This window comes from Larus michahellis, chromosome 2, assembly GCF_964199755.1.
Source record: "Larus michahellis chromosome 2, bLarMic1.1, whole genome shotgun sequence".
Classification (NCBI taxonomy): Eukaryota; Metazoa; Chordata; class Aves; order Charadriiformes; family Laridae; genus Larus; species Larus michahellis.
Window position 1 is genome coordinate 32,647,141 of NC_133897.1, and position 26,580 is coordinate 32,673,720.

The 26,580-nt window shown below is 38.3% G+C and overlaps 1 protein-coding gene across 4 annotated transcripts in view; it reads right to left on the reverse strand.

Moving 5' to 3' along the window:
- The window catches only part of AGMO (alkylglycerol monooxygenase), a 193,690-nt gene that overhangs the window by 148,483 nt on the left and 18,627 nt on the right, over positions 1 to 26,580 (reverse strand). For 3 of the 4 annotated variants that reach the window (XM_074574790.1, XM_074574788.1, XM_074574789.1), the window contains one exon: positions 24,147 to 24,298. In XM_074574790.1, coding sequence (XP_074430891.1) covers positions 24,147 to 24,298 — 152 coding nt within the window. Of the gene's footprint in view, positions 1 to 24,146; positions 24,299 to 24,643; positions 24,825 to 26,580 lie in introns of those variants that run through there. The other variant, XM_074574791.1, reaches the window with a different exon arrangement.

Below are 26,580 nucleotides of genomic sequence, written 5' to 3' on the forward strand. Positions count from 1 at the left end.
ATGTTTTCTATTCTAATCACCATCTTTAATTACTGCTGTATTGCTAAGAGAGAAATTAGAGTTTTCCAAGCTGAGATTTCAATGGTATTTAGAAAAAAAAAAAAAAGTTACGGCTTTAAGATTTTATACAGAAGGCTGGGAGGAATCTAAAATTACAACTGTTATTAGAAGCAGTTGAAAGCAGGCGGTGAACTGAAGCTGTGCCTTGCAATCTTGGCTATTGTTGTATTATTGCAGAGTCCCATAGGCAGCCCTCACATGTACAGTACAGAGACTTCACATCCTGGCTCTTTTGATTCTTTTGTCTGCCCTCCAACCTGCGCGGCCAGGAACTTTCACTTGAGAAAGATTTATGAAGCCTCCGCTAACAGGGTCAGCCCTGTTATATCACCAGAGGGCTTCTTCTTAAAAATAATAACATCTATCCGCAGCTCTGCAGGGCGGTCTCTCTTGGCACTCGCTTTCCCTGTTTGTCTTAACAACCGGTGCACACAAAGCCCTGGGCTCTAGCGAGGGCGGCCAACAATTCCCCTAGGCACGGTAGTCCCGTCTCCTGCTATCTGCCAGACCTGTGTCGGCCGAGATAACCCACACCTCCAAGAACCGCTCCGGGTGTCTAAAGGCTTGACTCTTGTAGCCGGTGGGGTTATACTTTTACATACATCTGCAAAATCTGTAAAAAGTTTGCAAGGTGAACTAATAAAAGCATTACAGAGGCTCCAATTATGCTGAATTACTGTGCAAGACGCTTTATTCTTATGTGGCAGTCACTAATATTATTTGAGTGGGTAGAGAAGTCACCCTGACTGAAAAACTCCTGTCATTTCTAATAATTAAGAGATTCTTTGCTACAATGTTAAAAGTTACTTCCAAGGCCCTTATGACCTCCTCAGTGCAAGTGTTTTGGCTACTTATTGCATATATCTTTTGGAAGAGGGAGAAAAATTACCTTTTTTTTCCACTGAAGTTATCAAATATTAAAAATAGGTAGGGAAAATTATTTTTACAGTCATTTTCCCCAAAGCAGCTCATGCTTAGAAGCTTGGACAAATCCTCAGATAATCTGTCCTACTCTGTATATTTCTTAATAACATAAAAAGTTGAACTTGTTCCCGTTCCTCCCCTCCTGCTTAAGAAAACGCTTTTAAATTTATTTTATTTATTAAGATTACATAAAGTGTTTCTTTCACAGTAAGCATTCCTAACAAGCTTAGTCCCCTGTTCTGGGAGGAGAAAGACTCTTTTCATGGATACTCAGCCAAGGGTTCCTGAGAGTTAATACTCCCACTCTTCTTCTTTGAGTGTCAAGGGATTTTTAACATCCGCAAAACAGACAGGAACTTGGTTTTATGCCTTAGGAAAAGAATGGATTTTTTTTCACCACATAATAATCTGCTGTGCAATTACCAATAAAAAAGTAATATTCTCTGCTATAAACTGAACAATGTGCAAGAAGCATTTATTGCTAATGTACTGCAAAAGGCATAAGGAATTTAAATTAAGTTTTAAAGCGAATATAGAAATCAACAACATAAAGAATCCACAAGCACTAAACAATGCAAATTATTTAAATGATAAATAGAAGTTTGTAATATGACAGGGTACTGAGACATCACAGGCTAAATTGTTCCCTTTTATAAAGTACTGATGACTACTAGATTGCATTCACTGTATCAAGTGCCATAAGGTCTAGATAGGTATAACACGTTCACATAAAAGAAGCATTAGTTTCAATCGGCTCTGTGTGGGAGCATTTCCCTTCCCAAATCCAGCTGGAGGACAGGGCCTTTATTAAACTAAAGACTACTGCGCTTCCAAAGTCTAATGAGACAGTTACAGAGAATGAAGGTTTTGTCCCTGCCACGTCTCTTTACTGTGTATAGAAGTGGGGGTTAACCTGTCTTAAATTAGAATTCGCTGCTTTTTTTTTTTTTTTGGCCAGTAGGAGAGTAGATCAACGAAACAAATCCTTTGCATGATGGACAATTTTAAGAGGAAGGAAACAAGTTGAATCAACATTGACCCCCCACAAAAGCTGTTATTTTGCTCAAAGAGAACATTAACGGCTCTTAAATATTTCATAATAAATTCATCCTAAATCCTGAGCAACTGGAAAATTCTTCCATTCAAAAATATGTGCACATGTTGCTATTAAGTCAGAACGTGGCAGTAGTAAAATAACATTCATGCTGTACAAAACCGTATTTTTCTCTCTTTTGAGCCATTTCACACATACAAAAATGTTTTTACAAAACTATAAGTTTTTGAATCATGGTTACATTTACAACGAGAATATTAGCAATGATGGCAATCTGCCATCATTAATTAAAACCATTCCCAAAAACTTAATCATCACTCTCTGCAACACAAATTTTGAATGCTGCTTTAAGGTATGTTCTTCCAATCTTCCAGAGGCAGTGAAACAGCAGCCAGTACAATATGCTTTCAGAGGGTGCATATGTTCTATGCGTCCTTGATGGATAGTCTAATTCCTGCTTAAAGCGATACGAGATAAAAGCCACCAAGTGGAAACTTTCCCCGGTGTCTACAGGTTGGGTAGAATTACCCAAGCTAACTTGCAACTAGTTCTTTTTCATACTGCAAACCAAGGCAGGAAAACATGACACAAACTAATACTGTTTTGTCAGAACAATCGTAGAGCTTGCAATGAGCTCTGTTTTTTCCTAACTATCAGAAATAAACCAGGTAGATTGAGGTCATCCCCATGAGCAGTAGTTAATTCCACAAAAGCAATTACTACGGAACACGGCTATTCTGGAAGAGATAATGTTCTTCATCCTCTCAAGGGAAAAAGTATTCCTTAGGTTGTTCCCTTCAGACATGAGATAGTAGTACAACATTCTCCCCCAGATCCAAGCTTTTTAAAAAAAATATCAGAAATTGGAGCTCTGGTAAAAAACACAGACCTATGTATTTTCCTTTAATTCTCATTGACTCAGGATCACAGCATGGAATCAATTCAATGAATCAGAAAATTATATTGATCATATTTTGGTTTATCTCAGTGAACTGATCTATGTCACCTTACAGGTTATTGCACCAAAAAGTAGAGCCTAGTGATTCAGAAGTTCACGACTGTCCAAGATATGACCTGAAAATATGACTGGCAATTCACTTTGGGCTGGCAAATGGAAAGCTCTGGTTCTGATTCTGGATATCTCCATATTGAGGATATCATCAACATAATTTTAAATAATGTTTCATATTTTATAAATAAATTGAGTTAAAAAAGGTATCGAACATGGCATTAAAAACTATGGCAAGAATAGTATCAACATGCTAGTCGATGGTTATATTTTTATATGTACAGCTCAACAGTTGAAGAATTTGGTAACAGTTGAGGAAGTTAATACATACACAGAAAATCACAGGGATGCTCTCAAGTTTTCAGGACATTGACTATTACAAGTTATTTGTCATTCAACAGTTGCACGACTCAATTTTAAAGATGTATTTATAAGAAGCAATACATTTTTTTAACCTAGCGGCCTTAACCCTCATAGTCTCTAAAAGTTTATCATTTCTCTCAAGTAAATTTTTTCAAATAGAAAATACTCCATATATTTGTAACGTTATGAAAATATAAAAATAGCCATCCATTAAATGTGCACAGGTTCAAAAACATTTCTTCCTGCAAAGATGACTTTTCCATACTTCCTCCACTATGGTTGGATGTAAAGTACATTACAAGTCACAGTGCAGTAAGGGAAAGGCCCTCCCTTCTACGCCAGCAGGGAAATGCTAGAGCCTCCGCACATCCCCAGTAACATTTCCGCTGACCTTTTCCACATGTAAAGGAGGCTCTAACCCAAATGATCACCTAATTTCTCAGGCAACAGCAGCAACTGTCCTCAGTTCTTTCCTTGCAACAGTTCAGTCCCTTGCCCAAAGAAGTAAGGCAAGCTAAAATCTTCTTAAGAATTTCAACCCTTTCTCTGACATGCATGTTTCTTTCTCCACCACAAGGGCAGCTGTTGGTTTGTGCTTGTTCCTTAGGTCACCTAATCTTCCAAAGGGATGGGAACTCTGAGCAATGGAAATATTTTTCACTTTATCCGTAGAGTTAGCGGAGAGCTACTCTTCTGTGGTCCTAATGTCCAGGATCTCAAATAGACATGAATTGCAATCCTTGCCAACACACACAAACATATACTCAGCTAGCATACAAATGTTTAAATATCAGCTTTGTGGAGTCACCTCTCAAAACAATGCTATTGCCATAGACTTACATACCTTGATAATTAATTTTGATACCTAGAATCTTGAAATCTAGGGTTTGGTACTTGCTACTGTACTGCTATAGAGCAATCACTTATTCTTTAAGTTGGTTTCTTCAACCAATTCTATGGTTGAACATTAAGTAAGTTATATGTTAAACAAAATTTGAATTCTACACATATTCTTTTAAAATGTCGGTGCCATCACCATATTCAAGACACTGCAAAATAACCATCTGCTGCAGTAACTACTTCCTGCACTGTGCTATGGAATTAACGTTTCCAGCAACCAAATGATGAGTGACTTCTGAGATACTATTTTTATTTGTACTTATGTTACCTATATTCACGTAAAAAGTGTTAAGTGAATTTCCCAGTCCTTCATTTCTTCAGCTTCTTAAAGATTAAAAATAATTTTATTTTGTGCATCCTGTATGGAATTTATAGTGTTGCAAATCACACTCATACAAAACCTTAGCACACCGCTTCAGTCAACTAGAAAATTAAAGTTTCTGATTCACTTCTTAAATGAAAACTATGAAACCCTCTCATCTGAAAAAAACCCAAGCAGTCTTATAGTCTTAAAAACAATTAATCTTTTTTCAGTAAAAAAGATGCCTTCCATTTCCAGGACTTTCATTTAATTGGAAATCTAAATTTGTAAGAAAACTTCAATTCTTTACTCTAGCATATTTCCAGAATATAAATGAGGAATGGACTTCTTTAAGAAGTCAGCTGTGTATTTTTACCAGATGGTCTAAAAAAAAAAATAAATCACAACAGTAACAAAGGTATAGGATCTTTTGTTCTCAAATCCCAAAAGCAAATACATTGACAATTAATAAAAGAGGAGCGTCAAACTTTGTCGCAGGTTTCTATTTAGAACTTTTAGCAACAGAAAGCCTTTTAAAATTATCTAAAAGAATAAATCGTATTGAATTCTATTTAATGTGTTAGTAAAAATATAAGCACTTAAACATAGACAGGTTATCTGAGAACAATAGGGTTCACTTTTTAAGATTTAAGAATCTTTGGGGGAAAAAAATAGCATTAATAAGCAAAATACCAGAAGGACATGGAGGCTGACAGCATGTGGAATCTAAAATTTTACCTGCTTCCCTGCTAATTCCAATACTAGTCACAGCAGCAGTCTTGCAATTCACAGTAGCAGTGAAGTTGCAACTCTTCTCCTACATATTGTACCTGGAGACTGCCTGTGGCAAGTTGGATTTTAAATTAATTCCCTATGATAATTCGATTTTGAAAAAGTATTACAAAAGTGTTTTGCTTTATTTTGGTAGTCATTCATTTGGGTTACAACAGTGCAGCTAGGGGTACCAATCCGAGGAAAGGTTCTGGGTTTTGAGAACTCCAAAGCCCAGATATCTTTTTTTTTTTTTTTTTTTTTTTTTTAAGTACGTCGTCTGGATTCGTGAGTCTTCATCTCATATACAGTGAGTCACCCTGTTCAATCTTCAATAGTTTAGTAGCATTATACCTCACATACACACCAAATCTAACATGGCCAGGTCAGCTGTAGTACTATCAACACAATCTGCTCTGAAAACATAAGCCGCAGATTACTATTGTTATGAAATTTTACTATCCATGTCACACCACCAGATTTATTTGGCACTTGCAGTCATGACTTGTTCTTCCGGAGGAATTCCTCTATAATTGACCATTAGTTATTGTACCATTAAACTACTGTGTTTCCGTAAATTTTAAACAGATAACAGCACTTTCTAGCAAGTGTTTTTTTAGATACAAGTTTATTACCTAGTTACAGGAGAAAAAAAGAAAAATTGGCTAGAAAAGGTTTTCCTTTTCTAGTTAAAAAAAAAAATGAGGTTAACAGAAAACATCCTGCCATTGCTCCCAAAGGAATATTCCCCAACTACAAAATGAGAGAAGGCCATTACTGAGTGTAAATATTTTAAAACCTAATGTAATAATAAACAGTTATCCTACATATTTTTTCTAACATGATCTTTGGTATATTTATACTGTAAGCATTGATCTTTTATAAGTATTTTTATCTGTTTCTTTCATTTGTGGATGCTGGGTTTAGGTTCAACATTATTAACAATGGCAACAGTCCAGCACCCTGGTAGAAATATGCAGTGGGCACAGATTGCTCCGGCTCCAGGGCTTACTCATATTTCAGATGAGGAGTGGGCCTGTGCAGTTGAACTATTATTTTTCCACAAAAACGCCAAGAGACCGGGATGAATAGGCTCCTTTCATTATTCTCTGAAGGAAGAGGAAGACTAAAAGGTTCATGGCGAATTGTGTCCTCACATAAATGTCAGGACAAAGTAAGGCTCCCTGCAAAAACATTTTCTTTACAGTCTTGGCAACTCTTTCCCTAAGAAATACCGCAGAATTGTGCTCATGATGTCAGACATACTTTAGTGAGTACGAAGGATTAAAGTTTTGTATCTCTCTGCCGATCTGCTCACCACTATGGGAAGCCAAAAAGGCAGAAGTAAGCTTTCGCTTAGCTTTCCTTAAAGCGAGATACAGAACTGTCACACCTCAGCCCTTGAGTTCAGGATGCTATTTGATCAGAAAGCCTGGCACTTAGGCATCTAATATAAACAATACTGCTTACTGAAATCTCATCCCATACCAATACACATGCCAAAAGCATAACAAATGTCTCAAAATTATTAAGGGGGCAGAGGATTTATTGTGATTTTACCCTGTAGACTAACTCAGTCAATGCAGTAAAATTAGGGGCAGAATTAGGAATTTTAGTTTGCATTGAGAATAATATTCTTGAAGTGTCAGATTGCGGTATTATACGTAAATATTTTACGCTAAACTGTAACAGCATAACATCATGCTTTCTTCTACAAAAGAACATATTTAATGGCCATCATACTGTAAATGTAGTGTATCCACCTAGTAGGTTATAGAGAATTAAGTTATTCGCAGTTACAGAAAAAGAAGAAATTTAGAAGAAAAAATTTGAATTTTTACTTTAAATTGAAATTTATTAAATTTCAATCTCAAAATAGCTAACAACTGTAACTTGTTTCAAAGATTAACATAGTAGTCAGTGATTTAACTTTAAAATCCTTAAAAGTATTGCAAACATAATTTTAAAAAAGCAAATAATAAATAAATAAAATAATCAAAGGTTGAATTCACTACTTCCCTGAAGAATAATCCCAGGCTTACAATTCAGGTTGTTCTGGTTAGTGTGTGGGAATTGATAGCATACAGTAGGACTACATTGTGGCTCATTTGACCTTGTCAATATTTAGCATTCAAAGTCGTTGCCAATACAGCATTCACCTGAGTCAGACTTGGGGCTGCAATACTTTGGTTTCAATTAGCATTGCAAAGTTCTCTTTAGAGCAAATCACAGATACAGTGAATTTCTTCCTGAACTAAATATCATTCCATGCATTTGGATTTTAATTGACAATACTTAGTAGCTACTCCTGTTTCCTATTTCTTCTGGCATGGTTTGATTCTGACTGTACCTCTACTATGCTAGTTCTGAACCACGTGACAAATGCTTTCACCTATGATACGGGTTATATACATAATTTCTACTAAAGTTAGGAGAGGTCTTGTAATCCTTTGAAAGTTAAAGATACTGTATACTTCACTATTGAACCAGTATCTGTCATGACGAACTTTCCTGTATCAGTGTCTGACATAACATAGAATATGCGCTTTTGGGGATTTTTTTCCTCAAATAAACCAGTTTTACTCAGTCATTTTCAATTTGACTTTACTTTGGATATATTGCAATCAAATTAGTCCTGACAAACTAACAAAGACTGGGCCAGTGTTTGGATGTGACACCGTTAAGGAAATCTGTCTTACAAGAAGGAAATTTAACAGCTGCTTCTGGAGGAAGCATCTTCATCACTGAGTCAGAGAGGAACCAACTGCTTAGCATAATTTTAAAGGCAGCTCCTCTGTCACAGGCATCATCATTCAGTTGATGTGTAAAAACCATTTATAAATATTAGCAATCATCTGGCATTTTTCAAAAGAACAGGAAAGTTAATCCTGTTTCCTGACTGAGTTCTGCCTTGCATAATTACATTCTGACTACCTAAGTTCCCCTGCAATTTCAGTTAATTACAGTATTATTCTTACTTCCTGTCCTAAAGTTATTTGTGTAGTAACCGTATCCTACTAGAGTGGAAGATGAAGTAAGCTCTGTGAATTATTTTGATTAATGTGTAAAATGTTGTGCTATCACCTCACACACAAGACAGTACATATTGGATATTAATTCCCAACTAAAAAAATGTGTGAAACTTTTCAGCAATTATATTAACACTCAGTAGCGCACGTCTCAAGGGATGCTTGTATTACTCGAATAATAGATATAAATCTATATGTAACTAAAAATATTAATACAGCCTTTTATTGAACATAAGCAAATGAAAAATCTTCGCTATCTCTAAAGGGATAAAAAAATATACAGAAAAATATACACATAATATACATAAAAATATATTCCTCTAGCACTTGCCATTGCCTTTTCCTTTATAACAGAACTACTATTGCCAGTTGTACACATTGAAAAATCATTGTATTTTCTTGACAATCATAAGCTTTTGAAGCATAGCTAATTGGGAACTAACTAGAGTATTTCCAGCAGACTAGAAAGGGCTGCCCAAACTTTATGGCAAAAAACATATTAGCTGTATATATTTCATTTTAGCTGTATGCAAAAATACAGGATTTCTTAGTGCCTGATATAAAAAGCAGACTTTCCTTTATTTTTGGTGCAAACTCTCATTTTGTAATTAAGAGTAAAACTTCTGTGAGCTTCTACAGGACAGGGCTTTATCCCTCAACTTTGTCATGCAGTGGCCATAAATCTATCCATCATAAATTTCCTCCCTCAGCCTCAGACCACTCCTCCTAAACTCACCCTGACTCCACGTACATTCCTCCATACCGACCCAATGCCTACTGTTTTCTGTCACATTCCTCTGCTCCATCCAGACCTCACCATGCTCTCCCCCGCATCCAGCGGTGCTTCCATATCCCACCCTTTCCACTATTATAAAAAGGATTTCTCTCCTCCAAGATGCAGAAAAAAAGCAAAGTAAATGCGTCCTATAGGCACAAAAATCAAAGCCAAAGGAAAAACAATCTCAGAATTATTTCAAAGCCAATACCGCAAATGAAGTTCTTGGGACAGGCGATAATATTGCAAGACCTGGCAATACATGCAGATAAGCCACCACGACATGCTTGAAAAACAAACAGTTTGACTAGCAAATCTGAACAACGTGTTTTATCACTCTGTTATCCCATCACCCCATCTGCATAAGGAAACCACATCCACAAGTGGGAAGAGCAGGTGGGTGGCAGGGTCCAGATCCCCTGCTCGCCCAGGGGGTTACGGTGCCCGCCATAATCACAGTGATGGACCAGGGCACCTTCCAAGCACCACCTGGTTACTCAACCTTTAGCTGAAGGGGTTTTCCCCAGGGCCTGGCAATTTATTCTCTCCTCATGGGGAGCAGCAGTTGCTATTTCTACATGCTTTTCAATGGCCAACCTTCAGGTCATGCACCAGAGCCCATTTGTTCTCATACATGACTGGGAAGAAATGAGTAAGGCACTGAAAAAATTTGGGGTTGGACAGCCTGTGTCTTTTAGACAAGGGTTTCTGGAAGGTCTTTGTTTTTTTCTAAGGAGGAAGAGACTGGACTTCTGTAATTCTATGGTTATTACATTTTCTAATGTTTACACACCGGCAGAATGGGAACACAAAAACAGGTCTACATAAGCACAATAAAAAAAAAAAAAAAAAAAAAACCACCTTTCAAGACTCTTTCCATTTAAAATTACAGGCTATGCCATCTAAGGGAGTCTGCAGTGCTGGAACACGCTGCAACGCTGCCTACCCAGGAGAAGGATATCCCCGATTAAAAGTTGGGGTTTTTAAAAAAAAAAACAAAAAAAACAAAAAAACAAAAACAAACAACCCCACACACACACATTTCACTCTTGACATGCTTATTTTGGAGCTCCTAAAGGAGTGGGGAGTTCACATAAATGAGTTCATCACCTCCCATGCACTGGGGCAGGCTCCAGCCCTCGCCCGCCTCTCCGGGGCCCTGAGGGCCATGGGAGATCTTTAGCCCGAGGAAGGAGAGAAAGACCTGGCCAGTAACAACATCTACGTGCTGGAAGAGGCCTCCTCTGCCTCACTGCTAGTCTGGTGGCAAGACCCTCTTATCCCTCATCAGCGGAGGAAAATCCCTTCCATATTAAGTACAATTATAGGCGAAAATTGGCTGCCAATTTTTGAAAATCTGTCCCTTTAAGTTTTAAGGGAGCTGGTTTCCTTTTCAATTTTAAATATATCTCACCCATATGGGAATAATACACAATCAAATCCAATATTTTTCCTACTGCTTAGCAGCTAAGTTATTTACTTGACTTTAACAAGACTTTTCTTTCCTATTCCCAAGTTTGAGAGCAAGCGCAAGCTGAGATGAGCTGTGCTGCTGTATGAGCAGGCAGCCGCTTCCAACAATTTATTTGAAAAGAAGCAGATCTGTACGTTAGGTGGGAAAGGGAGAGACTTAGCGTAGGCGGAGGAAAGAGGGGAAAAAGTCAAGGTTTAAATTTTTTGTTGTTGTAAATAAGCGTCTTGAAACATGGGAACAGAAAATAGGAAACTTTCAAAGACTCGACACACCTATTTCCTACTGCTGGAAAATTAAGACAGTTCCATAAGCTGCATCTCCCCTAAATTAAGAACAATGCACAAAGGGTGTTAAGTTAGCCACGCAGACATAATGGCCATTAAAAAAAATCCACTTGTATGCTGTGCAAATTTGCATGGGCAACCTGCATCTGCTCTTAAGACACTAAATCGAAGGCAAAACAGAGTTTTACTTTGAACCTCTTTTTTTTTCCCCCAAACTGTAGAAATAAAAATTTAGCATGTTTACTATTTACAGCTTCCTTCTGAGAAGACACAGGTAGAGCATTCATGCCTTCCAAAACGTAACCTTACACATCTGGCCAGCAAACATCTGGATATTTATCTTCACTCATCATTTCCTTCAGTAAGTCCAAAAACTGTCAGTTATTTCAGCTGAGATTCAGCCCAAGGGACTACAAAAAAAAGTTACATCCTTCTTTTGTCCAGGTTTTATAAACTGCTTTTTACCTTTTTCCCTGGGATATCAGTAAGTATAAAAATAAGCAGTCTGGATTCCTTTGAGTGTGGTTTTTATTCTCTGAATACGTACTTCTGTAGCTACAGGGAGCATACATATGCAATTGTATTTATTACACAGTCATATCTGCAATGCATGCAAAATATCCTACATCTTTAAACAGGCTTTTTTTTTTTTTTTTTTTTTTTTTTTTTACTTTCTTACATACATCCAGAAGAAACCACTCAAATCACAAGAATACAAATTGATTTGTGAATAAACTACATAGCAAAACTTATGCCAAATAAACTTCAGATTTGGGATAGTCACAAAACAGGAAATGTGAGTATTAATTCACTTAAAAAAATTAAAAAATTACATTAAATAGCCCCAAGAACTTCACTTGCCAAACTGTAGTGGAAGCACTGCCTTTAGACTGGAGGCACCAGCCCAAAGACCTCACCCAGAGTTTGTCCCTTGCTCTGCCACCATTCTAAGAAAGTCTCTTCATCTGCCTATGCCGTCCTTCCCCTATTTTACAGAGAGGCATAATGAAATTCATCTCCTCTGCAAAATACTTTGCAGTTTAACTATGAAAAAAACCACTCTAAAACACTCAAACATGATTACCAAAGATACATGTTTATCAAAGGGAAATGTCAATCGTTTCCGAATACACCTAATTTTGAGTTCAGCTTTTCTTATTAGTAGTAATTTAAAGCTACTGCTGACTTTAAAATTTCCAAATCACCATCCTGGTATCCAATCTGAAATTGCTTAGCAAAATATTTTGGACAAGAAATAAAGAATTCAAGCTATGCAATGAGGTTTTTTGAAGTCCATTGTTTACCTGAGGTTACACTCACTTCTCCTTTGTTATTTCTTTGAACCAGCTTCACGCTTTCCAACTTAACTCTGCTTGGTGAAGTTGAATTGCTCTTAGAAGAGAGCTGAACTTAAAAATCATACCATATTTAACAACAAAAGAGCAAAAATTAACATTAAGGTTTCTTAAAATTCTATCATTTGTATGAATTTACTTTAGATATGTACTGCGGGCACTTTGCACACTGTCATTTGTCCCATAGGAATGCTGCAAAGTATTCACGACTCGTATTCTTTTTACCCATATGATACAAGGAAAGTTGTTAGTGACATAACAAGCTTACATACTTAACTCTGCATTTCTTCATGATACTTGATTTATTTTTCAACTTCACATCAACAAATAAAATATGTGTTTAGGTACCAAAACAACATTTGTAATAAAAAAAAAAATTGAAATTTCACATTAGAATGAGTGGATAAGAGAGATCGGGAGAAGAGCAAAGCCCCAAAGAGTGGGAAAGACTTGAGAGTTGGCTTTGACAGGTTTGCTCTTTCCTGCCTCACATCACTTCTAGGCAACAAACAACTCAGAAATAGTTCCTTTTTTTCTTTCTTTCTTTTTTTTAAACAGAAAGTAACTTCCAGTCAAAAGTATATTAAATTAAAAGACAGTTTTGGGTGAAAAACTCCTCTTTTTATTTCTGTAACACACTATAGGTTACCTTACTGAAAAAATGGTAAGATTTTATTTTTATGACTGCAAACTTTTTAGGATCTCAGCATGCATATGTGTTAATAGTGACTATAATTTAAAATAAAATAAAATATAAAAGCATGTAAAATATATGATGCACATATAAAGCACATACTTTCCTTACACCACTGTGTTGTAAAAGAAAAAAAAAAAATCATACTTTTTGCTGTCTCAATTTAATAGGCCAGTTTCCAGTTGATGGAAAGCATGAACATGACGTCATTGATTTCTGAAATGATTCCTTGTGAAAACATGTCGCATGCCATAGTGTTATTACAATCAAAGGCTGCACTTCCCGTTTTTTTACATAGCAATAGCTTTGCCACTGCTGAACTTACAACTACAATATGGCAAAGCGCTCTTTGGAACAACAATGATATCTGTGATGTACATTTATTAAATAGAAAGGAATTCTCCTAATTTTATTAAACTTAAAAGTAAAAATGTGTCACACGTGTTTTACATGCCCAGATACCCAGGGTGCTCTGCATCGTCTGAAGCAATGCTCCCTTCATTTTACTGACAGTCTGCATAATGACTGCCATTTACTTGTCCTCATCAGAAAGGCTGAGTATGATCGTGGGTTTTTTTTCAGAAGAAAAGTTTGCAAGAGCTTCTGGAAAGTTAAAAACTGAGGGGTTTTAGTAGGGTCCTTCTCCTGGACCCTACTAAAGCTTCCACTTCCCCATGCATAAAACCCAATATGATTTGATTATTCCCAACTTTTGTTTATCAGAAACAGAAATAATTTTTTTTGAATACTTCAGTTCCCTTTTAGCCACCAAACAAGTAGCCAAGAGGCCAATACCCAATGCTAAAATCCAAGTGCTTTGGGGAATCCAACTGTGAATACCATAATAACAGCTGAATTATTATATGGATATTTAGGATATCTGTCTTTCATATAGATTTAAACAGGAGAACATTGTATGTATCTTCTCGCAACAGGATGTTTATGTTCTGTTTAGAGCATGTCTTCATTTTTAGGATTAAATAGTAATTTTACCTTTAAAATATTTAACCTTGCTGAATTCATTCAGTTTTGACAATTTCTGATTCTTGAGAAAAACTGATTGAGAAATACTGTAGGTTAGTTAAGTATCCTTGGTTGAAACAAACAAATAAACAAAAAAAGCTATGCCAAAAAAAAGATTTACTGATAATTTTATCTATTAAAAAGAGAAATAAAGGCAAAAAAAGTCTGGTTAGTAATTTTTATTAAGTTACACTTTCCACCAGCACGCTATCAATTTAGATAGAGTGTAATGTGGAAAAGATTGCCATTCCTACACTCAAAAAGCATTTTTGGCAGTTTCAGTACTTTAATTAAGGCAATAAAGATGCATGGAAGGAAACATACATGCAAAGAACATTGTCCAGATACAATAATGTTTTGTCTGCTCCAAACACACTTTAAATGTTAATTGCCAATCTTGAAACGTATAATAAAGTATTTTAAATGGTAAATGGCCTCACTAGATTTTTAGCAAGCAAGGAAAACTATTACAGACATCCAGCTTCTAGAAATCTGAGTAATATCCTGAAAGGAACAGCTTGCCGTTTGGGGGTTGGGATGGAATGCACTTTTAGTCTGCTCTAAAAAGTCATGTTAAATTTCTTACTCATAGCAAAAAAACACTACCCTTTTCAAATTTGCAAATAATCATGCACCTATTCTTTGTAAGGAGTGCATATCAGTCAGTAAAACTGAGGGTGCAATTAGCAACGAACAATCTTTTTTTCTTTTAGCTAATTCTGAAATGATTGATTGTGTGCACTTGGAAATATTTCAGACAGTGACATAAGCTGATACCAAATATAATAAAAAAAAAATCTCTATGCGTACATGCATAAAACACACCTGTATTTATGGAAACACAGTGGAAAACTGTATTTAAATTACAGAAAAATGTGCATACAGAGCATGTGTCCTTGGAAGAAATGGAAATAACAATGGTATTTCTGATATGTCCTTGGTCCCAATGCTCCAGAAATGGGAGGTTTTTAAGCAACGTCCCACTGGGGAACATAAGTACAAGCCCAAGCCCTTCAGAGCCGACTGTCTCCCCAGGAGGGGAGCAGGGTCCACATCTGTGCTCCACATCCCCCAGCCATAGAACCACAAACGCACCCCAGGAGCCACCTTACCTTTCCCTGCAGGTAGACTGTGAAGGTGCTCCAAAGCTAAATTCTGCAGAAAAGTGTTTAAAAGGACATTTCAAAGGAGCTATTTGAAATTACAGAGTACCATAGACCTTCATAGTGCCTATTAGGTAAAGTACTGCTTCGGAGCAAGGATGCAGAGAGATAGCGTTCTGTGCATTCTTTCTCCAGGCTAAAACTATACAGACTGACAAACAGGGCAATAATGACCAGGCAATTTTTACTAGCACAGCAGGAGAAAAACAACTTCTTTTCATAACAGAAGCAGCACAAGGATCTCAATGGGCCATCTGTTTTAACAATGTCTTTTATTTCTCTAGGCCTCTGCTTCTACTTTAAAACTTAGTGACAAGAAATAGTTACCACTGCTGCTGTTTGAGGAATTATATGACGTGTGCTTTTACTCTAAATCTAATTCCTTACAATCACATTTTCATATCACAAATTAAAAACTGTTGTTACATTTGGTGCCTTTTATTGCTGATCTGCTGATTTCCATAGATTGGCAAAACAGAAGGGACATAAAAATGAACCTTGCCTCTCTTCAAACATCCCTCCAGCCCAGGACAAATCCCTCCAGCAAGCCTTGCAAAGCGTGCAAAGCTGCTGCATCAGAAACCAAGAGCTAGCATCTCCAAAGTCATTGCAATGGGTTTAGGAAAGAAATGTGTTTCAAATGAGCCTGGATCTAGTGATTTGTGTGCAAATTATTCAGGAAATAGATATTAGTGACCATTTTTACATTTCTCTCTAATTTAGTAAGAAGCCCTTAGCTGAAATAAGTAACAAGGCTTAAAATCAGATCAAGGGAAATAAGAACATGTATTCTCAGGTGGGTTTTCACTTACTATAAGTTTCTAGCATAAGATACATATTCAAAGTTTAAGATAGAAACTAAAAAGGAAGAGAAGACAGCCACAGCTGGACTGCTTTCCTCGAACAAGTAGTTGAACTTCCAAACATCCGGTCTCTCTCTGCAGTTTATGAAGTCACCTGGTTGAAGGTGGTTCTATAACATTTAGGAGATCTAATAGTGTATATAATAGAACTATTTCAAACCTTTTTTTCAGGTAAAACCCCATAAAAATAAAATCTTCAAACTATTGCAGAAGAACTAGTTTCTCCTCTCCCACACTCACTAGCTGCAAAAAGGTTCACTTGGATAATTTACATTTTACTGTATGTTCTCTAACACCTTAAGAAGTACAAGCGTTATGCACCATTTCATTGGTTTTCAGCAGCACACTTGGAAAAGCATATCAAATGAACTGTTTCTCTGCACAGTGAGTTAGATGCTTTCATACTCATGTCTCCACTCAGATTAAAAAGGGATTATTTTTTTCCCCCGTTTAAAATGCACAAACGCAGACTAGAGGGCAGCACTAGCCAAGGATACAAATGCATGAAAACAGCTGTCTTTTTGAGTGGTCAACCCACGCTAATTTACAACAAACTTTTGTCTCCCTCTTCATCCCATAAGATAATGTTTTAAATTGTTCATGTGCAATGACACTTCCATCAGGTTAGCTTAATAGTCAGGAGTAAACACAACAGCCACGTGTGCAGTGTATTGATTTCTTCATTACAACCTCTCATTAGTCCACACACTGTGCACATTTCCTGGAAAGTTTAGGTGTTACCACCTCGAAAAAAAATTTAGATGAAAAAGAACAACAATTGTTTTCCCCACGGCTTTGAATATTTATTTCTTTTATATTTTCTAGTGTTTTATTGTAAAAGCATGTTACAAACTGGTTTCTGTGCAAGCAGATCCAGTGTTTTTTCCCCAGTCTGTGCACTCCGGGACAACCGAGGCACTGCAGGAAGGAAAAAGATGAGATTCTATGCTCCAGACACCCATAGGTACCCCTAGTTAACACATGTCTATATAGAGAGCCTCGAGACGGCCGATGTAATATGTAAATCCTCAAAGCAGGATTTGAGTGATATTTAAGGAGTATTAACCTTGTGCTGGCCCCTTTCCCAACCATAAGAAAAGACGACTAACAAGGAAAATGGAGGAATATGTTTTCTTTTTCATTTTGTACCGGGGAGCTTGCCAGATCTCTTCACTGAGGGAGCTTGAGAAAAGATAAACAGTGCTGAAAGGAGATGGAATTACCACCTGAATTTTTATTATAAAAATTGTGTCATAAGAGTGTCAGCTCACTCATTAATATTTAAATATTCATGGTATGTAAAAGACACATTGTCTCTGACATGATCAAAAAAATTTTAAAAAAGATTGATTTCATACTCACATCAAGGCCTAATTCATAACAACCATGGAGATCCATCTCTCCCAGTATCTTGTGGCAAAGAAAAGAATTACCAGATATTTACAGAAAACCTACAAAAATCACAGCAAGTGTACCGTGACTTTTCTCCTGATACACTCCCATCATCCAAAGATAAGTCGTTTATGTCTTCTTGGGTTAGATGTTGAACCCAGACCATGGAGGCTGGTTCCTTGCCTATAGCCATGGGCCATGTCCTACCCTCTGCTACATCATGTTCCCACTCTGGACCACATCCTACAGCAGTTCTAAAAAGCCACAGATGATCACTTTGCCTGCTGTCCAGTCTGTTGGTGGATTTGTTATTACCATAATGCTTAATAATCTCTGGTATATCACATATTTAGAAAATCTATTTACCTGTAAACATCTTTTGGATATTCAGAAATTAAAATTAAGTAAAAACTCTTTAGTGGATTTCCTCTTATTCCCATCTTCTAAACTCTTCAGGTTACGGAGATTTTTCAGAGAGCCTGTTGTTATCTCACAGCTTCTAAAGTAAAACAGGAAGGGCCTTGTGATATCTGCATGTGCCACGATAAATTTAACAAACTAAATGAGTGAACCTCACCTCATATCAGGACATTATTCTTGCCGGTATACAAGAAATCAGTCTTTCAAACAACAGGAACTTATTATGAACAATAACAACCTGAAAACAATACAAGCAGGCTCCTATAATTTTATGGGACCCTAGACCACTCCATGTCAGGAAGCCTCATTACAGCTGAGGTTGTTTTCAGGTGAACTTTTTCAACCAAAATGTACATTTAAATGTCAGAGGAATGGCAACATTTTGGTTTGCTAAGATTGACTGTGGTCTTCTACAAATTCAGTGTCTGCTTGGAAAATTCGATTACACATGGTAAAGGAGCACCTCTTATTTCCGAAAAGTAAGAGAAAGGTAGAAGATATAAAAACAAGAGCACAGAAATAACAAATGATGTAGTTTATTTACAGTGGAGTTGGAAGGCAGGGAATGAATCATAATCACATGAACTCTCTATTTATTTTCAATTCATGTTATGCTGTCTGCAGGTATTAGACTAGAATCAATCAGAAGACAGAACAGAAAATATGACAACCAACTCTTGCTTTTGCTCTTTTTGTGAGGCCAGCAGAGTCAGCATTTTAATATCCTGCTTTCCCAAGCCTGTTTAAAATACAAGAAAAAACAACTGACAGAATGGCAAAAAATGTTTTCTCTAAAATTCACGAGAATATTTTTCTCTTAATCACTGGGTATCAATTCCCTTTGCAATCAACACAAGCTGTGACAAGAAAAAGAGCAGAGCTTCATCCGATTGCTTGACAGTTCCCAAAGTTTTCTATCTTTCACTGGGGTGGAATTAAATTTGTTTCATGATGGATAATCAATATGGTACTGAATTTCTAGTCAGGTAAACAGAGGCATTTTCCCACATGCAAGGACAAGCCTAAAAAACCACCACCACCCAACCCTCCCCCCTGCCAGCCAAAGGGAGCCTTTGCCATGTAAAAGAGCGTTGTCATTTACTGCATTTCTAGGGGAATACAGGTTTCCCTGAAATAAAACCTTGTGTCTCTGACCATGTTTCCAATAACAAAAGTCAGACATCATTTTATTATAATGAATTTCTCATAAATCTGAAATCCTTTAAATCCAAAATCATTTCAATATACTATCAATTCTTAATATAAAAATCTACTTAACAAGTCCATTCTAATATACTGACTTCAGACAAATACATTATAAAATGCAGCCGAAAGGACCACTTCAAAGCAGGAATGGGTCAATAAATAAAGATAGCATGATCATATGATTCCAATACACCCTCCAAAAATGAGCAGTAAACGTAGATGCTGAAGAGTCTTTGAGCCCTGCTGTCTTTTCCTTTAACAAGCTTGCAAGGTAAAACTTGCCTTCTCATTCAACAGTGAACACCGCATTGCACGGGTGTCCGAAGGGATAACATATTAGGATTATTATTGCAGACTTCGTATATAATTAGCAGAAAGAACAGGACTAGCTTTTACTGTTGCCCATTCCAGTAATTTCAATGGCATGAATCCTGAGACACTACCTGCCCCAATTTATCCACTCTTATATCCTTATAAAAGAATGAGTTACCTTCCTGTGCACTATTGACCCAGAAAATCCTCTCCGCTCTCTCTGAAGTCTCCAGTTACCCCATAGATCCTGTGCTAGCAAATCTGGCTTATGTTGCTTATGTCTTTGACCACTGGCTAAGTGGACCCCATGACTACTGAACTGAGCTGGATTGTTTAAGAAATAAACTCAGCACAACCCTGTTTTATAGCATGGACTATTTCAGTGATTTTAGGCACATAGTCTCTGTGCAGGAGGTTTTTTGTCAGCACTGAGTGGGTGGTGAACTGTAGCATGGTGTAGGAAAAAGCGGCCAGAAACTTCTGAAGTCAGAAATTCTTCTATGAAACTGTAACAAAAGATACTTACTCGGAGAAGAGGCAGAAGCAATGTAAGTCACAGCTAAAAGAACCCCCTTTTTTAAAAATCCTATAAAATGGGAGATGAAAAGTTCACAAAGCTTCCAATTCTTGCCTTCTTGAGGGACAAAGATGAAGAGAGTTTTCAGGGTTTCTCCTTTGTCCTCTGACCCTGGAAAAGAGGTCAGTCCTGTGGGGTGGGAGAATCTGAGAAGCTCGGAGTCTATTGCTCCAGAATATGCCTGGTGTAGTAGAAGGCTTATTTCTCATCCGCCATAAATAAACGCAGAATTATTAAGAGACACACCACTAACTCAAAATTTTATGTAGCAGCTGGGGAATCTGTCGAGGGTATACTTATCAGTTGAGGTCTATTTTACGAACTCTGTGCATAACTCAAACCATCAGCTCATATTGGCTCGGCCTTTCGCTGACAGGGACCGTGTCACGTATCCCGCAGGGCGGCTGGAAGCCGCCAGCGGACAATGGGGGCGAGCGGCCGCTACGGGCCGCCGTGGCCCTGGCAGAACAATGCAGCTGCTGGGGGAGGTTGGCCCCCGCCGAAGGAAACTCGCTTCTCCCAGGTTGTCTGAGGGGAGGGACACTGAAGCAATGGAAATTCCCCAGCAGTAAAGGAGAACAAAAGAAGAGGTGTTGGAAGCTGCCGTTAAAAAGAGACAGGCTCTCGAAACCTGCTGGCTGCCAGACTTGGACAGCTTCTTCCAGGGCCTGAAAGAGGAGAGGAGGGGTCCCCTGGCCGACAGAAAACCACACTCCTCTGTGGCACGCAACCCCCCGGGACATGTAGATTAAAAACTACTCCCCTACACAGAGAAATGGAGTTTTACAGTTCCCAACTACCCGCTGTTGAGGCATAGGGTTGAGAGCGCAGCCGTTGACGAGGGCCCTGCTCAAATCGGGGGTGCCGCGGGCCCAGCAGAGCCCCCTGCACCAGAGCTGCCATGAAACCCCCCGCCACCCCGCAGCCAGCACCTGGGCTCCGCACAAGCCAGTCTCTCTTGTTTTCGCATGGGTCTGGAAGCCTCTAGATTTCCTCCCCTGATTAAAAGGTGTGGCTGCTGAAGAAATTAGTTTACAGAGCCTCCAAATTCCTTACTGCCGTTGTCATGCGTCTGCAACAGGAGTATCTGCGAGGCCAAGGCACAGGGAGGGCTGTGCTGCACCAGGGCTGGGGCTCGACACTGCTCTGGGACCGCCGAAGCCCCCTTCCCAGCAGGGGTAACTAATGCTGCAAGGGCTCTGCACCTGGAGAGGAAACTTGAGGAGTAGTCCATGTATGCTAGATTAAAATATCAGGTAAAAATCCCTCAAACCCACACATATCCTTCCCTGAAAAAAATTAAAATAAACCCTGTGATTTTTACAGCTTGCTTTTCTTAGTAGTAGAGCCATAACGGGTGTTTTCACTGAAACAAAGGGAAAAGTCACATTGATTTATAAATTCATTAAAACGCCAGGAGAAAAAGCAGTGGCTAACTAAGTACTCCCATTGACTGCCATGGCTTTTGGATCATGCCCAGAAGAATGCTGGAAGAAGTGGTGAAACATTTTATTTTCTAACTTTTCAGTGGCTACTGCAAACAATGGAAAATACAAGCACATACCTAGAATAACTCCATCCTTTGCAAAATGAGATCACACCTAAAAATACTTCCTCTTGTTGCTGTATAACTTCAGTTTATGATAATAGCTATTACACGCATATAGTGAAGAGGAAAAAATAGCTTCCCAAGTGCTGAGTAAAAACTTCATATTGTATAGTAGAGTTTCTACTACAGAAGAAACTTTAAAATCTGTAATGATTCAGACGATCTATTCAAATAGCAGAATGGACAATCCAATTATTGCATGGACAACTTGAAATAAGATAGTAAAAAGTCAGGGGGCTGAGTTATCGAATTATTGCTTGGAGAGAGGAAAATCTATTTGATGATTGTGATTCTTAGTATCAAAATTATATCAAGTATTAAGGAACAACTGCAAAATGTATCTGAATTTTAGTTTTCCAGTTTGAAACAATTAGTGCTATTATTTACGTCCCCACACATAAGCCCACACAGCTTGAATTTCCTGGGATATACATGTGCTATTAATTTTTAACTTCACTCTAGCATCCAAGCCTGAATCACCAGGCCCTGTCACTTTCTAGTGCAAGAGTGTGTTTTGCCTGCTTGTACCAGAGACTGTTCCAGTGCCCTGGTTTCTTAAAGTGCAAAGGTATTTTTCAGGAGTTTATGTTTTACTTTTTAAAACCATCTCCTACACTTAAATTTCCTTAGCAACTTCCGAAGCAGCCGACTTTCGCAGCTGTGTTGCTGTGCTACGGATTTCATCATTACTTGACCAGAAAAAAGAGTGTTGGTTAAGCTAAAATCTCCATTTAGAGTGATTTTCTACAACATTGCATCAGTTCCCTGCTGAGTAGCCAGACCTAACAGCAAACAATATTTCTGTAACCTGAAGAAGAGTAAATTAACATTTATAGAACAGCTCAGCACTGAGACCTTCTTAAGACAAGAGGAGCATTTTCTTACTCGCGTTTCCTCAACTCCACTACATATAGACAGAATTGGTTTGGATTTTAATTCTAAAACTGCTAGCGAGATTAATCTCAAAGTGTGCAATCCCCTCAAAACATAGAAAAACAGACAAGAGTAAATGCAAAGTTGCTGCAGGAACAGAAATACGTGCAATTGCTTTAGAGAGCACGGAGCCGACCCTGCTCCCTTCTCTGCCAGTGGGAATTTTACCACTGACTCCAGTGAAAGCACAGCCAGGCTAGTGATTTTTCTAACACTTGAAGGCAATTATTTTTATTTTAAAATGCAAGAATAGCCTCCCGCTCTGGTCCTGTTCTCAGCCTGAGGCTGTAGCCCTGCCAGCACTGTTAATGTCATTGTTTGCGAAGCATATTCCCAGTGTCGCGTACACCCACGCAGGGCTCCCGGCTCCCGGCTGCGATGTCCCCCCCGCCGCATTGTTCCAGCTCCCCCCGCTTCCTTGCTTCCCGCCCCGTCCCCCCACCATTGTTGTCCCCCTGCACCCACCCTGCATTGTTCTCACCCCCACCCGCCCGCCTGCCATCCCCACCCGGGAGGGACCCTTCCTCCCTCCCACTCCCCGCAGCAGCTCAGGCTCCTTTCTTACCTACTTCCATATATTCTGCTGACCTATTGGCATCCAAACATTTTCCCATTCTAAAAGCGCATTACATAAACTATCGTTACTAGATACCACAGCTTTTGTGAGCTGTGGGCGCTCTGCCTTGGGAAGCCCAGTCCAAACTCCAAACTCTCTTAAACAACAAGATTCTTTTTTCATTGCTACAGACTTTAGATCAGGCCCAAAATTAATATTGATAGAAAGCGCTATTGCATTTTCAGATAGGATATAAAAGGCTAGAGCAAAAATATGTTGTCGCTATAGAACAGCAATACGTAACAAGGCAGATACATAGGAATTTAAATTATTATATCTTTGCAGTGTATATTTACAGAAATTACTGGCATGATTTACATGGGCTCCGTTATCACAATATATAAGTTAAATCCTTTCTAAGCTGTGCTTTTTATCTTTCACGTATAAAAGCAGGTAGGGTTAAAAATGTACTTCTAAACAAAAACAAGGCAAGGCTCACATTTACGTAATCAAGTGTTAATTGCAGGCAGGATTTCTAAAATACCTTATTCATACATGTATATCTATGTCCATATATATATAAGTATAGAAACAGTTTTATTCATTTACGAATTAAACAATGACTGAATGTTTAAAAAGATTTTTAAAAACACACAGAAATAGATTAAGTTAGCCAGCTGTCCTGTCATTATTTTGGCCACCTTGCTTTTTACTGCTCTCCATTTTGTACATCCACATGGTTCTTCTGAAATAGTTATCTGTACTGTGCTGTGTTTTTCATACACGCATATAGGGATACTAACCCTATTTTTTTTATGTATTTTCTATTTTTTTTTCTCGTAATACTTCACTTTCGCTGTGGTACTGCTTTCAAAATGATGCTACCTCTTTTCACAAAATCACAGATAAACTGTTTTACACGCTTAAAGTAAAGTGAGTCTTTGCTAATCCTTGGGAAGAAGAGCAGCTACATATGCTTAGTTTAAGTAACAAAATACCAAGTAACCAAATACCTCATTTTATTAAAAAATAACTAATATATTTTGTATTTTAATATATTAAAATACATATAATACATTAAAAACTCATTAACTCTTACCATGGCATATGCGATGAAAGCAGTAGTATGCAAAGTCCACTCCTAGGAGTGTCACATACCACGTCCATGGTGAGTCCCAGGGCAGTTCAAAGAGTCTGTAGTTATTCCATACGTAGATATAACTAATTAAGTCAAGACTTCTGAATAAAACACTGAAATAGAGAACCAAAAATGTTGATCAATAGTTTTGTCAACTTTATTTACAGAACCTTTTTACTATATATTTAACATTTATCCATCAAGTAACATACTATTGACTTCAGCAGAACCTTTGCTTAAGGTCCATGAGGTTTTTAAAACCAACCCTCACCCACTCACCACCCATGTTGTGGCATTAGGCATGCTCAAAGGCTGAAGCACTCCTATGCTCTGCAGGTGCTACGGTGTTCTTCTTCTCCCAAATCCAGAATAAAACCATCCTTGCTAACTCGTAAGTCAGAAATTACTGAAGTATAACAGCAATTATGCTCAAATACTAATGTATGACATTAAAATACCTTGAATGTTTCCATTGCGAGGAAGGGCATGGAAGGTGACAGGGCTTTTGGGAAGCTGTTAAGATGTTTGACCTGCTCAGCATATCACTTCACTCACTTTAAAAGAGAATAAATGCAGCAGGAAGAGACAAAGCCCAGTACCTTTGAAAAGAAGGGAAAAGGCAACTGGTACAGAAAAATGGCAGGACTGACAGAAAGGGGGAGATAAGACCATGCGTTTGCAAAGGCAGGAAAGCCACCAGACAGCAGCTTTTATTGCTGCCGAGTTCCTGGACTATAGCGAGGGAGCAGCCTCCCCTGACCTAATGCAGGTCAGTGCTGAGACCAGGAGAAGGAGAAAAGAAGTAGCTCTGGGGTGGGCAGGCCAGATCCAGTGCTAACTCTCCACAGCTGTTTAGGTCAATAAAAATTTGGGTCGCCCCAGTCACACCCTCCCCTCAGTGCCCCACCACTTTCCCACCTCATTTCACAGAGGCTGAGCTGTCTCCAAACAAATTGCTTTGGTTTTTCTGGAAATGTTAAGCCCAGCATGAGAGATGAGAGGCCGCGGGCACTGGGGTGTCCCAGGAAACGATTGGTTTAGCTAGGTGTGAAATGGTGCCTCAGCTGCAGATTGACAGATATTCAAATTGGCATTTTTGTAGAAGAGAGCAGTCCACAGCCTGATTTGCACCCTCACACCCCCTCCTGCTACCCTCCTTTGCTGTGTTTTTGAAAATGTTTATGGGACTGTGGTGAACTGAACTGGGGCAGCCTCTGAAAACAGCAAGTAGAAAAAAAGTGAGGAAAAGATATGAATTGTAGGAAAGTCACACATATCCTTTTTTTATATATCAATGGATTAAATGCACCTCAATTTAGGGCCTAAGAGTCAGAAATAAGGTTATCATTAACACCATCATCTACACACGGAAAAACTAATCTAGTTCTCAGATGTTTTGCTGATGGTTTTTTGTTGTTTTTTTTTTTTTTGGGGGGGTAGGGGGGAATTATCAGCAGAACAACATCTTTGTGCAAAGTTGTGCAAGATTTTAGGAATCTATAAATTCTGTTTGTGGTTGAAGGAAGACTGAGGGATTCCATTTCAGGGAACTTTAAATGGAGATTGCAAATGCATACCTGCAAGATGCTACCTGAACAGAGGTGGTACCAAAATGCACATAGGTGTCACAGCCGTGCAAACCTCAGCTGAAAGGCTGTCACAGACCAACATCACTCTTTCACTTTAGTCTCACCTGGAACTTCACCTCACAATGAAATCAGCTAACAGAGTCTCCATGCATCTCTTTGTCCATGTCTGCTCATTATTTTCTCAGTGCCACTTCTCAATGCTACTTCTTCCCAAACACTGCCTTTTTTCAGCTAGATTATTTTTGATACCATTTACAGCGTAGCCCCAGAAATATATGAATCCGCAAAACTAAAAACGACATACGATACTCCTTCTCTAAAGCCTTGTTTCACACACCTGGAAAGTATCCCTGAAAACAGTCTGGCCATGCCCTGTCCTTTTGGGTAGCTGCACTGAAAGAGTAGGGAACCTCAGCAAACATGGCTGTTTCAGCTTGTGCACCATCCCACATCCTGTGACTGAACTTTGCGGTCACCTCCATATTTTTGCAGAGACATCCATTCAGAGCTTTTATACTTCTGGCATTAGCACCTCTTCCCATAACAGTGTTTTGAATAAGGCTAGAAGGAAACACATTGAGCTTCTGTGCTGCTAGTTTCTCTATTAATGAGGAACAAAGTCAGCTGAAAATCCCAAGCTCCCAATACTAGCCTGCAAGCAGAATAGCATCACATCCCCCATTTTATCCCAAGAAATTGAAGTATTACAAGAAGGTGTTGTTCCAAAAGAAGAGAACTAACATCTTTTCCACAGCCAGCTGCCTCATCTTACCTGCAACTCATTTCTACCTTTATGACAATCACCC